The sequence below is a fragment of the Labeo rohita genome, chromosome 9 (assembly GCF_022985175.1).
Source record: "Labeo rohita strain BAU-BD-2019 chromosome 9, IGBB_LRoh.1.0, whole genome shotgun sequence".
In the NCBI taxonomy this organism is placed as follows: Eukaryota; Metazoa; Chordata; class Actinopteri; order Cypriniformes; family Cyprinidae; genus Labeo; species Labeo rohita.
Window position 1 is genome coordinate 8909151 of NC_066877.1, and position 13287 is coordinate 8922437.

Consider the following 13287-nt stretch of genomic DNA (forward strand, 5'->3'; position numbering starts at 1 on the left):
GTTTAAACAGCAAAAGGTCAAATGGATCGACTTGTTCTTTTAAAATCAAAGTTATTATATTTGCATCAGAGTCAGTTTTTAGAGTTTAATGGTATTGCATGTGATGGCAATACATTTGAAGTGAAAATCAGCTTTTCAAATGTAGTCTAAAGGTGTGGTCACATTAACGAAACTTCAGCGAAATTTCACAGACAGAGGTCTAATGTCAATAGTGCATTAGGCACATCTTACCCAGACGTCACTCCAAACTCAGCAGGTTAATATTGATAAATGCAATGAATTTGCAATGTTCAATGTTTTAAAAATCTGAATCCAATGTGAAATTTGAATTGAACTTGCATGTTTGAAGTAAATCTGAATACGAGGCAAAATTCAATCCAATGCAAATTTTGTGCGGGAAAATGTTTCCCCTCATGCGGAATTCCAGATTGGGCTAACTGACTACATTTTACCCACAGAATTTCACTGTGTAACATAAATGTGATCGCACCTTAAAGGATTATTTCAGTTTCGGAACAAAAATTTACAGATAATGTACTCACCCCCTTGTCATGCAACATGTTCATGTCTTTCTTTCTTCAGTTGTAAAGGAATTATGTTTTTTGAGGAAAACATTTCAGGATTTCTTTTCATGTAATGGACTTCTACGGTGCCCCCAAATTTGATCTTCCAAAATGCAGTTTAAATGCAGCTTCAAAGTGCTCTGAACGATCCCAACCAAGGAATAAGGGTCTTATCTAGTGAAAAGATCAGTTATTTTCTACACAAAATTATAATTTATATACTTTTTAACCTCAAACGCTTGTCTTGTCTAGCTCTGTGTGAAATGTGAAATGACAGTTAGGGTACGTCTAAAAACTCCCATCTCATTTTCTGCAGAAGTACCAACTCAGATTTTACAAAGTGAACATGCAAAGAAGTTTAAACACCCTTCACAAAAAAAAAAAAAGAGGTAAAAACAGGGATGTAGGACATTTTGAAGTTAGAGGAGAAAATGAGATGGGAGTTTTTAGACGTACCCTAACTGTCATGATCAAAAAAACATAATTTTTCACTAGATAAGACACTTCTTCCTCGGCTGGTATCGTTTAGAGCCCTTTGAAGCAGCATTTAAACTGCACTTTGGAAGTTCAAATTTGGGGGCACCATAGAAGTCCATTACATGGAAAGAAATCCTGAAATGTTTTCCTCAAAAAACATAATTTCTTTACAACCGAAGTAAAAAAGACATGAACATCTTGGATGACAAAGGGGTGAGTATATTATCTCTAAATATTTGTTCTGGAAGTGAACCACTCTTTTAATGCAGACAATCTACAGATATTTACAGGGAGGGAATAAAAGTACATGGAATGTGTGAACGACATTTTATTCCTATGGCATGCATTATGTTAGCCTGCTTTACACAATTGAAATATGGCTAAGAAATACTGTTTTTCTTTTTTAGTTAGCATACTTGCTAGCTGTGACTGATATATGACATATGCATGTATGTGTATCTAACATTAACAACTAGTCATGTCTCATGAGATGGAAACAGAGGTGTGAGGCCTGCCATTTCAACAGGTTCACACTGAGGCTGTCTAGAGAACTTAGTTAAACTCAAGGCTTCGTTTAGTGTTTGTGTCACAGTGACACATCCTCATTAGAGCATACCTGTAGAAAAAAATAAATCAATCAAACATAAAATAAAATATCAGCCCTTAACTTAGCCTCTCCTCCACACAAAGAACCAGATTCCTCAGCCCAGCCACCTGAGACGGGCCTTCGTTCTTCTATGTGTTTCCTGTTGATGTAACTATCTTAAGGTTTGCAACAAATTAACATCGTTATCACTGAGTTATTCATGCCACGTGAATCTCTACATGCAGGAGTGTTCGAATGTGCGTGTGGATGATGGGTAAGCCCTTTACTGTAATAAAGAACGATGGATCCTCTCTGTGCGATTGGGGTAATTTGTCTCGTAAGCTCTGATTGGCTGGGTTCATGCTGCCAGATAGCAATTTGGATGGTACTCGGGAGTGAGAGCTCCTCTTGTTTTCAGATCGTTTGGGTTTAATTCTTCAAAACTTTAGCAGCAAAGTCTAAACTCTGGTTCTAACATGCAATTACAGAATATAGGGTAGAGAATATACTATCTTAATATAATATAGAAAACACTAATGGTGCTAAAACAGATTTGTGGACAGAAGTCTGGATACGGTCCCAACAAAGACCTTTTCAGTCGAGCACTTAAGCGACATTACCGTACCCAGACCTCCAAAGCTACTGACCTGACCTCACAGGAAATGACATCATACCAACAACAAAAAATATCAGGCTACCTTAATAAGGTTACAGGATCTTATTGGGAGAGTTTGAACCTGGGCTTTTTGTCGGGTGTCTTGGTATTTGTCTAGGCAGATTTGTCAGCGGATAAACAGGAATAGAAACCCTCGTAATGAATAGAGCAGCATTCAGAGAGTTTGTGATTACGAAGAGAAACGAGAAGAACATCTAAGTGGACGCACGGATGCAAGCACAGGCACACATGCACACGCTCTCGTCCATTCGTTCACATAGACACACGCTCAGTCTTGAATATTCGCTTGGATACTGTACATTTAACTCATCCGTCTCTCCCAATCCCTCCTGCACAAAGACCCAAATGAAACGGAAAGAAACATGAATTAGATCCTGTAGTCATCTAGTGCAACAGAAATCCAAACCATAGACACAGTGTAAAAAACATGGTGCGAGAGAACTCCGCCCCCTAGAAGCCTCTTTCAACAAAGGCTACGGTGTTGTCCCTTGTTCTTGTTGCTTGATTGGATTCGTCCAGTGTTTGTTTAGCTTCGTCAGTTAGCTTGGTTTGTTTTGATTGCATGTCCACAGTCTCTGTACCAGAGGTCCCAGCGAGTTACCCACGGTCCGTCACGTCGCTGGATGTGGCACCGCGGCGACTGGCTGTTCCGTCATTCCTCGTTGGAGGAGCTGGAGGTGAGGTTGAACCCGGTGGGACTGTGGGATGCTGTGAGAGTGGCAACAGTATGAAGGAGGACGAGGACCAGCAGGCAGAGTTTGAGTCTGCTGTTGCACAGTCTAGAGGCCGCTGACGAGGTCAGGGATGTCCCGTGCTGACACGACGGGTGAGTTCTTTTGAGAGTGCCTTTGGAGCTGTTGTCCGCCCTGCTGTCCCATCGGACATCGCAGCACTCTGTCTCTGCGTCTGAGGGGTTGTCCTCTTGGAGCCCTGGGCCGGCAAAAGACACAAGTTAAGGCCGATGATAAATGTTCACCATTAAGTAAAAATGTTTCAAAATCTAATTCATGTTGCTTTTGTATGGATTGGAAGGGATCTAATATGCTTTACAAAAGTTTGCTTTATAAGTTCTAATAAACAGCCAAAAAGAAAAAAAGATTGTAAATATGTTTGTCAAGTTTTTTTCTTTAGAAATCATGAATGAGGGATAGTTCACTCAAAAATAAAAATTACACCATGATTTATTCCCCCTTAAGCCGTTCCTAGATGTGTACGATTTTCTGCTTTCAGACATTTTGTCCAATAAAGTGCATCCATCCATCATAAAAGTACTCCACACAGCTCAGGGGGCTTAATAAAGTTTTAAATATGGATATTTTTCTTACACAAACGCATCAGTTTACATCAGAAGGCCTTTATTAAGCTCATGGAGCGGGGTGGAGTACTTTTTATGATGGATGGATGCACTTTATTGGACTTCAAAATCTCAACAGCCATTCACTGCCGTTATAAAGCGTGGAAGAGCCAGGAACATTTTTAATATAACTCAGATTGTAATCGTCTGACAGCAGAAAGTGATATAGACCTAGGATGTATATGTGTAAGAAAAATTACAGATTACAGTTTAGTAATTTTTAAATATGGAGATTTTTCTTACACATATGCATTGTTTTGGTTCGGAAGACCTTTATTACCCCCCCCCCCCGCCCCCCATTACTACGATTTAAATTATTGTAAAAATATAAATATATATGATATATTTTTAAATATATAATATACACATAGTAATGTGTCATTTTGGAAAAAAGTTTTAAATATATTTTTAAAGCATTATTTATTTATTTATTTATTTTTGTACAAATAATGAATTATTAATTGTAAATGTACACATCTTGATAATTATTTTTAGAAAAAAAATGTACAAGTATTTTTCACAGCATTTTTTCTTTACAAATCATGAATTATTAATTGTGAGTATACAAATATTAATGTTTAGTTTTCAATTTTGCTTTTTTTCAAATCAAGAGTCATTAATTTTGAGTGTACATATCTTGATTATTTTAGAACAAACAATTTAGAACAAATCATCTTTTTTTTTTTTTTTTTACAAATCATGAATTCTTAATTGTCAGTGTACACATACTAATGTGTAATTTTGGGAAAAGTTTTAAAATCATTTTTAAGATAAAAAGTTTGTTTTCATGAATTATTAATGTAAAAATATCATCAAGAGGTAACATGACATGATATTTTACACTCTAAGCTAACATTATCTTGTCCTAAATAGGTCAAATTATCTGATATTTTATGAGTCTTATTGACCTTGACACACAGTCATGAAGGTGTAAAAGGCTTCTCTTGATATAATGTTGGCAGCACCACATGGCATTTTACAGCCTGACATGCCTTGCCTTTTCACACAAAGGTCAAATGATCTGATATTTTAAGAGACTTTTTGACCTTGACACAAACACGCAGGGGTCCCCTCTATGTTGTTATTGCCAGTGTTGGGTGTAACACATTACAAGTAACATGAGTTACGTAATTAGATGACTAATTTTTAAATTACTTTTAAAAGTAACTTTCCCCAACAGATTATTGCCTTTTGTTTTTTGATTACTCTTTCATACTTCATAATCCACCCAAAAGTTAAAAATCAGCAATCACTTGCACACCTGTGTCTCTGCAAACCCATATGACTTTCATCCTCCTGTGTAACATAAAGAAAGATATTTTGAAGAATGTTAGTAACCAAACAGTTCTGTTTCCATTGACATACAGTGTCTGGAAGCCAACAGGGACCACAGCTGTTTGGTCACCAACATATTTGTTATGTTCAACAGATGAAAGAAGCTCATACATTTTAATTTTGGTGTGAACTGTTCCTTTAGTATAGTCCAATACTTTTCCACTTGACCTTTGCCACACATAAATCATTAATGACAGGTATTTATGGTCATGTTGTGATGATGATTTAGGCATACGGTGGTGTAAAGTTTAGCACTGCGAGACGAGTCTGTGTTAAGTGGGGATACTTAAAGCAATTAAAGGGCAGGTAATTACAGTGTGACCACTCAGCCGGTCTGTGCGCTTCTGCTCTCAATTTCCCATTTATCATCAGTCTGTCTCATTATAGCACAAGCCTGCAGGCCACTGGGAGGCCAAAGCACTCATTCAGATGCACCACTCAGCATGCACCCTCTGGGATTAGAAGAGGAGCATATCCTAACAAACACTATTCGGGGCATTTGAGCACACCACAATTCTTAACATGCAGAGCAGAGAAAGCCTATTCTTTGTATTCACACTCATAATTATGCAAATCAAATGGAGGATAATTTAAAGATAAAGTATTTATTTATCCACTGAGTCAACTCAAATTTTGTGCAAATGTGATATGATCATGCTCATTCAATAAAAGTGTAAAGCAAGAAGAGGAGGGAAGAATTGTAGGCTACTTGCTGTTTCAGCCACAAGGTGGCAGCAGAGACCAAGTGTTTAATCAAATCAGCAACACTAATGGAAAACGTTGCCTACTCAGGCAATAGATGGTCAGAATCCAATGTTTGCATAACATCCTGTCTACTGTGATGCCTTCATTTGGTTGTATCCTTCGCTGTCTATGACATCCCACAATTCTGTATGTGTGGCTGTATGTGTGTTTTAATATTTATTACTCTACGAAACAAGCACTGTAGTCATTATATGTCTCTAAAGTTCACCTGAATTTGTTCTATTCTATCCGACGTGACATTTCAGTGCCGTGTAAGCCGGTCTGAAATCAGTTTTCTTAAAAGGTGACCTCATACCGAAACACTGTCTACTTCGATGATAATGAAAATGCTTGTTGCTGATGCTGCCGTACTCCTATAATCTATCACTTGAAAGTGTGTGCATAAACATTTCTTTTTATAGTTGTTTTTCCTGTTTGATTGCATTGATTGACTGGCCAGTGGAGCAGTTGCCATTGGTTTCGGTCACAGCGAATGATTCAGTCCTCTCAAGCAGAGGAAGCCACTGGTGATTTGTTTGGATGAGAAAAGGTCAAAGTGCCCACCTGTGCATATAAAACTGGGGCTTCCTCCGTAGATGAGCTCATCATTGTCAGGCAATATGAAGGGACACCTCTGCTGGACCTCTAGGCAGTACTTCCTGCAGGGGATCCTGTTGCTGCAGTGCATCTGTGTGGTGTGGAAGAACTGGGCACAGAGCCAGTGTTTGTAGACAGTCTGTGCAGAGAGAAAAGTACAGAAGGAGAGCTGTTAGTGCTTCAGTCTGGGTGTCCATTGCAATTGATTACATCATCAGTACCACTGTAAAAGTCATCGCTTAAGCTCTCCCACCTATGTATCTTGACAACCTTGCAGCCTTCTTCCTCTTCATCATTTTATCTGTCACTCACAGTCTAACATCTACGCTGTTTTATGTTGCATTATGTATAGTTTATGTACAAAGCTCTTATACATATATCAAATTCAACATATCAGTAGGGTACAACGGGTACCCCCTAAAAAAAAGTGCTTTTCACTGCGCCCAAAGTGTATGATTGCAGAAACATTTATGGAGCAACAGACTTTGTGTGAAAATAAATCATACAAGTCGTTTATTTAGTTCAAAAATCTTAGAAATGCATGAGGTGGCAAGGGCTCACCAGCATGGGGTAAAAGGAACACAGTATTGATACAAATACTTTAGCTAAAATAATGTTTTTTTTTTTTTTTTTTTTTTTTTTAAATAATGTCTAAGTTAATACGTGTTCAAAATAAGCACTTCAGCAAAGTTTGTACCATTTTCTATTTAAAACATATTTTAAAATACAGAAACAAAATCATTTTAAAATGTAAAGACTCTAAAAGCATTGAAGGAGATTCCATAATAATTTAATATAGATTTACAGTAGTAACAACAAATGATATTTTATTATATGATATGATTAATAGCATGTTTTTAAATATGATGGTTTCATTCTAAACACAGTGATTATCTCTAAGATGGACACCTAACATAATATATGATATTAACCATCTGAATCTAACCATGTCATGTCAACAAATGGAAAAGTCAGCCTTCTATTAATTATCATGTTAATTATTGTGCCTTTGTTCTTGTTTGCTACTTAAATCTACTAAATTCAAAAAACCATCAAATATTAGATCAAGTAAGCACAGAATCGACTTTGCGCTGCTGCCCATGATTGCATCAAGGATTAGACAAATTTGCATGTGTATGTTGAAAAGTGGATATTTTGGAAAGTGCTACGCCACGTTTTTCTGCCATCTAGTGGTTTAGAGGAAAATAATATCAAAAGTGCCTTTTACCCCAGGGTGCCTTTAGCCTCGTTGTACCCTAATTGTAGGCTCAAAAACTATAATTATTTATAATTCATAGGCTGATTTCCCTGTGTAAATAATTTGTCCCTATGCTGCTATCAAAATATTGCTTTTTATTTTTCGTTAACCCCCCTACAAGTAACTTGCTGCTTAACTAACATAGTGAAACCCTAGTAACTCAATTGTTCAAACCAACTTAGTTGAACAGCAGAACTGTCGTAAATGAAGTAACACAGGTTGTGGAGTAATGACTGCTAATTAACTGTTTCAAGATCGAATTAATGTGAGAATATTGCTATTATTAATTAGGGTTTGTTTAATTTCTAGATTTGATTAAATCAAAGATTCCCTTACAGGTCACACTCCGGGTTCCCCAGCTACAATTTACACATAAAGGATTAGTTCACTCCAAAATTAAAATAATAATGTCTTTCTTCAGTCGAAAAAATAAAGGTTTTTGAGGAAAACATTCCAGGATTTTTCTCAGTATAGTGGACTTCAATGGGGAACAACGGGTTGAAGGTCCAAAATGCAATGTCAGTGCAGCTTCTTATCTAGCGAAACGATCGTCATTTAACCACAAATGCTCGTCTTGCTCTAGCTCTGTGTCCACGACTTCATGCATGGAAAGGTCAAGCATGACATAGGCAGAAGCACCAACCTAGTGTTCACAAAGTGAACATGCACACCCTTTACAAAAAAAAGTAAAACAATAATTGTTGGACGATTTTGAAGTTGGAGGAGAAAATGAGCTGGAGTTTTTCACCCTACCCTACCTTTCTGAACTGAAGTACACAGATGAAGAACTAACCACGTGTAACCTTTCCAACATGATTACTGAATGCATTGAAAAAGTTGTAGACGCACATTGCAGTGCTAATGCAAAATGAGCATTTGCTGTTGTGTATAAACTATTTTTTCTTTAGAAAATGACCAATCATTAGGAATATGGGTGATATCTTATCATTTACGTTATACTGGTAAAAATTCTCCCCACAATAAGAACTAGTCTTTCCGCAATAATAAAGATAGAATCTAGTTGCTGACATATTTCTGTGTGCGACCATATGGAGTCATATGGCAGAAGGCAGATGTGAAATTGAGAAGCAGTATATCGCTAAACGAGGAGCTGACTCTACAATCTGAAACTGGCTTGGTCAGGGCTGTACAGTGTGCCAAAAAAATCGGTCTGTGCCCTGAATAAATGAACTACAGTAGCATGTGTGCAACACAGTTTTACATGGGTATAAGTCTGTTTACAAACCTGTTTTCCAACAAAGATTTCATTTACTGACATGCTTTTTCTCCAGATTAACCAATAACATAGTCGAGTGTTTGAAATAATTTCTTTTTGTGTTTAGACGTGGTTTCATATCACAGAATGAGGCAGAAATCATGCTAGTAATTATTATAACATTTTAGTAAATTATAATAATATTATATACAATGATAAAGGTTATATCAATTAGACAAGCAATATAAATATACTTCATCCTTATAAACATACCCAAGAACACAGATAAACCATATATTGTAGCAATCGTATGTTTATTGTCTTGAAGTTTCCTCATTAAAATTTCTCTAATTTACAGCTCTGACTGGAAACTAATAATGAAATGAACTGTTTTACCTATTAGATTGTGTTTTTTTTAACATCTACACCTACCCCAACCCTAAACTTAGCCCTTATAATACAAAAACAGTACTATTGTTGTACAGTGTGACAAAAATAACGTTAGATTGATGTGCGCATTTCCAGTAGCCAGAGCTGTGTCCCTTCTAGCCTTTACCATTTTATTCAGGTACAGGTTAGGTATGTTAGGTATTTCCTGGAGCCTCAGTACTATTAGTTCTGCTTTGCATATGGGGAGTTTCTGCGCAAGGGCGTCCTCCGGCTTCCAGTATGAATTAAACATTCATTACATTACCTCTGTACTCAGTAATGCTCACAACAAAAAGAAAGATAATATTTTTCTCTAAAGCAACAGGATTCCCTGAATTATCGTCATTGATATTGTTACTGCAATAAATTATCGTGATATATTCTTAAGCCCACATCTTTATCAATCATTTTGCTAAATGAGACGCTTATTCTTTGTATTATTATTGTAGAGCGCTTTGAAGCTGCACTGGAACTGCAATTTGGACCTTCAACCCACTGATCCCCATTGAAGTCCACTATATGGAGAAAATCCTTAAATGTCGTCCTCAAAATCCTGAATTTCTATTCAGCATAAAAAAAAAAAGACATTAACATCTCAGATGATATGAGGGTGAGTAAATTATCAGGAAGTTTTTATTCAGGAGTAAACTAATCCTTAAGTACTTTTCAAAAATTGCTCTTTTATTCTTATGACAAACTAAAAGATAAAACTTGCATACATGTTAAAAGAAATATACAGGTAGTATTGCATGTTAGTTTGCTTGTTTTGCTCAAGAACATGATCTATATAAATTCACATGTGGTTAGAAGCATAGTTTATAGTTAGTAATTACACATAATTTAGCAATTTATGAATGTTTTATGAGTTTGTTCAGAGACATTTGTGTAGACATGTAAGCTTTACATTAAACATAACAGAAGTGAACAATAAAATATTCCTCTGGGATGATGTAGAGCCCTTTTGTAGAGGGTGTGCAACAAGGCTCCGTTTTTGGCCCATTATACTTTTGTAACACCACAGCAGGCATTAAATTGGATAAATAACCATGTAAACAAGAGGTTTTGTTTTGGTTTTAAAACCAAAACCTCTACTTTTTTTCTCACGAACGAACAAAAATGTGCCCAGTCAAACAAGAGGAAGAAAGACATCAAACCAAAGCCATTTGCTTTGACAGTTTCCTTAATGTACAACACAATATCCTACCCACTGTTAAAGGACTGAATGAATGGACCGTAGTGCATTAACGGTGCTTGTATGAAAGACTGAGGAGAGTCTCTGCCAAGTTTTCCAGCAGCCATTAGTTACAGCTGAGCCAACACATGACATCATTTCCTCTCTCCCATCAGGAGTCTAATGGAACGATTCTGTACTCATTTTATTCAAAGAGGGAATGACAAAAACACAGCGAAACAAGTTCAAACAAACATAAACACCTTCTCTCCCGCATCGCATATTAAAACTGTTCTCCGAGCACGCAACAGACCTGTAGCTGGAATCCGTCGCTGTCAGCAGAGAGAAGAGTGCAGGCAGGTCCTCGACTCCATCTACAACAACAGCTCAGGCAATTATGAGTGCAATGAATCACTGTCTTTGCCTTAAGCGCAGCGCCTTGCCCGCACACAGCTGTACATCATGTCACGCCGCCATCCCCAATGAAATATTTATGTGGCGTCACTCGTGTAAACTCTTTAAAAAGCACATTTCCTTCCTCAGCCTTGATCCTCTACCGCTTTGCTTCGTCTGTAAGTGCTTATTAGATTTGCAGAGAGCAAACCTCTCAGCGGGCGTTTGCTAATGCCTGTTCATATAATGAATCCCTCCTGAGACAGAGGTAAAGCAGACGTTTGTGGAGGATGACAGATCACAGAGAGGGGTACGACCGCAGCCTCCTGTCTCCTCCCCGGGCCATTTCAGACAGGCCTGATTGACATGCAAGGAAAATAGCTTTTCTGAGGTGAAATAAGCTTTTGTTGGAGTTATCTGAGGACATTGTGATGCTCTCGAGTCAGCATTAAGTTTGACCAGTAATAAACAGTCAGGTTAGACGCCATATTGAATTTTAATATGCAGATGAAAACAAGGCTGTGAGGGATAGACTTGCAGTCTTTACAATGTCGCACACCGTACAAAGGTCCTAGATCACAATCTGTTTTATGGAGATTTTTTTCTACTGAAAGACATTTCATCATCCAAACAATCTGTATGTTCTTAAACAACAGTACAATCCATTAAACGTACTGTATTTCTATCCCTCACAGCCTTGTTTTCATTCCTGTCAAAAATTAAATATGGCGCTACCCTTGCAAAGGTCTGTAGAGGCGGAACAAAGCAGTGGATGACTGTATTATACAGTACATGCCCATGCTGCATCAGTATTACTTTTGTAGAACCATACAACATGTTTGATTATTAGAGTAAAGATTTTTACTCCAAATACAATACTTTTACATAGTCTTCCATTTCCAAAAAAACATTACCTAGACCTTTGTCTCAAAATATATAGATTCTCATTAGCGTAGAATCAACTTTGCATTGCTGTAAGGACTAGCCTTGGCTCTTCTAAGCTTTATAATGGCAGTAAATTGTGGTTGAGATTTTGAAGAAAATAATGTGCATCCATCCATCATAAAATGTCTTCCACATGGCTCCAGGGGGCTAATAAAGGACTGTTCGTCTTCTGTACAAATTAAGATATTTTTGATGGATTCTGACAGCTCTCTGACCCTCCCATAGACAGCAATGTAATTAACACGATCAACGACCAGAAACGTAGCAAGGAGATCTGTAAAATAATCCATGTGACATCAGGGGTTCAACTGTAATTTTACAAAGCCAGAATTGAAAACAACGTACCTGCGTGACGCAGCTGACGCAGAACAGCATACGCTGTTTGCGTTTAGTGGATACTCTCCAAAATGGCACTAGGGTGACGCAGAGGAGAGAAATTATTGAATAAAAACATTATTTTTGTTTTCTTTGCATACAAATAATATTCTCATAGCTTTGTAAAATTACGGTTGAACCCCTGATGTCACATGGATTATTTTACAGATCTCCTTGCTACATTTCTGGATGCTGATCGTGTTAATTACATTGCTGTCTATGGGAGGGTCAGAGAGCTGTCAGAATGCATCAAAAATATCTTAATTTGTGTTCCGAAGTCAAACAAAGCTTTTATGAGTTTTGAACGACATGGGGGTAAGTAATTAATGACAAATTGAACAAATTGTTCATGAACAACACATCACTAGTTCCCATAGAAACTTTTTTAAATGCTATGTGAGCATAAGAAACAACGATTTCAGAAACAAGCAATTCATTTCAGATTTTGTTGCTGATTTGAAATATGTAATTTATGCAAGTTCAACAAGCCGTTTGTAAGATTTCAGCATTCCCCCATTCATTTACTTAGGACTTGGCCTTGTATGAACTGCCTGGAGGTGTTGCAAATATGGCTGCAGAGTGAACAGACTTTCCTCGAAAGGGACTAAACACCGGTGAGAATTTGATAGTCTCGTGAGAACCAAGTTTTGTTTACAGCAAAGGAAAACCAGTCTCCTCTTAGCTTATATGGAAATCCTCCAACATTTTTCTTTAAAAATCCTCGCTTTGTACTACTAATTCATGACTGGTATTTTGTTTTGTTCTCTCCTCTGCGCTTACGCATTCGTTACTTGTCACTGGAGCTTACGCTACACCTACATCCTACGTCATTTGCTGGAACGCAACTCTCTCGTGAACGCTCGTACAACAGTTAGCGGAAGCAAGAGATTACGGTTTATAAAGTTTTAAATATGGATATTTTATCGCCTCATTTTAGAAGGCCTTTATTAACCCCCAGGAGCTGTGTGGAGGACTTTTTATAATGGATGGATGCACTTTTTTTTCCTTCAAAATCTCGACCACAGTTTACTGCCATTATTAAACTCAGAAGAGCCAGAATCAACACAAAGTTGATTCTACGCTAATGAGAATCGATACATTGGCTAGAAGAAGACCCAAGACATTTTTTTGATTATAACTCTGAAAGTCAAATACACTTAGGATGGCT

General features: G+C 37.3%; 1 protein-coding gene across 1 annotated transcript in view; it reads right to left on the reverse strand.

Moving 5' to 3' along the window:
- Nucleotides 1-1190: 1190 nt before the first annotated feature.
- LOC127171339 (NALCN channel auxiliary factor 1) overlaps nucleotides 1191-13287 on the reverse strand; it is a 149313-nt gene continuing 137216 nt past the window's right edge. Inside the window, exons 2-3 of the mRNA XM_051119919.1 lie at nucleotides 6300-6471; nucleotides 1191-3232 (exon numbers count right to left, since the gene is read on the reverse strand). Of these exons, the coding sequence (XP_050975876.1) occupies nucleotides 2955-3232; nucleotides 6300-6471 (450 nt within the window). The 3' untranslated portion in view covers nucleotides 1191-2954. The remainder of the gene's footprint in view (nucleotides 3233-6299; nucleotides 6472-13287) is intronic.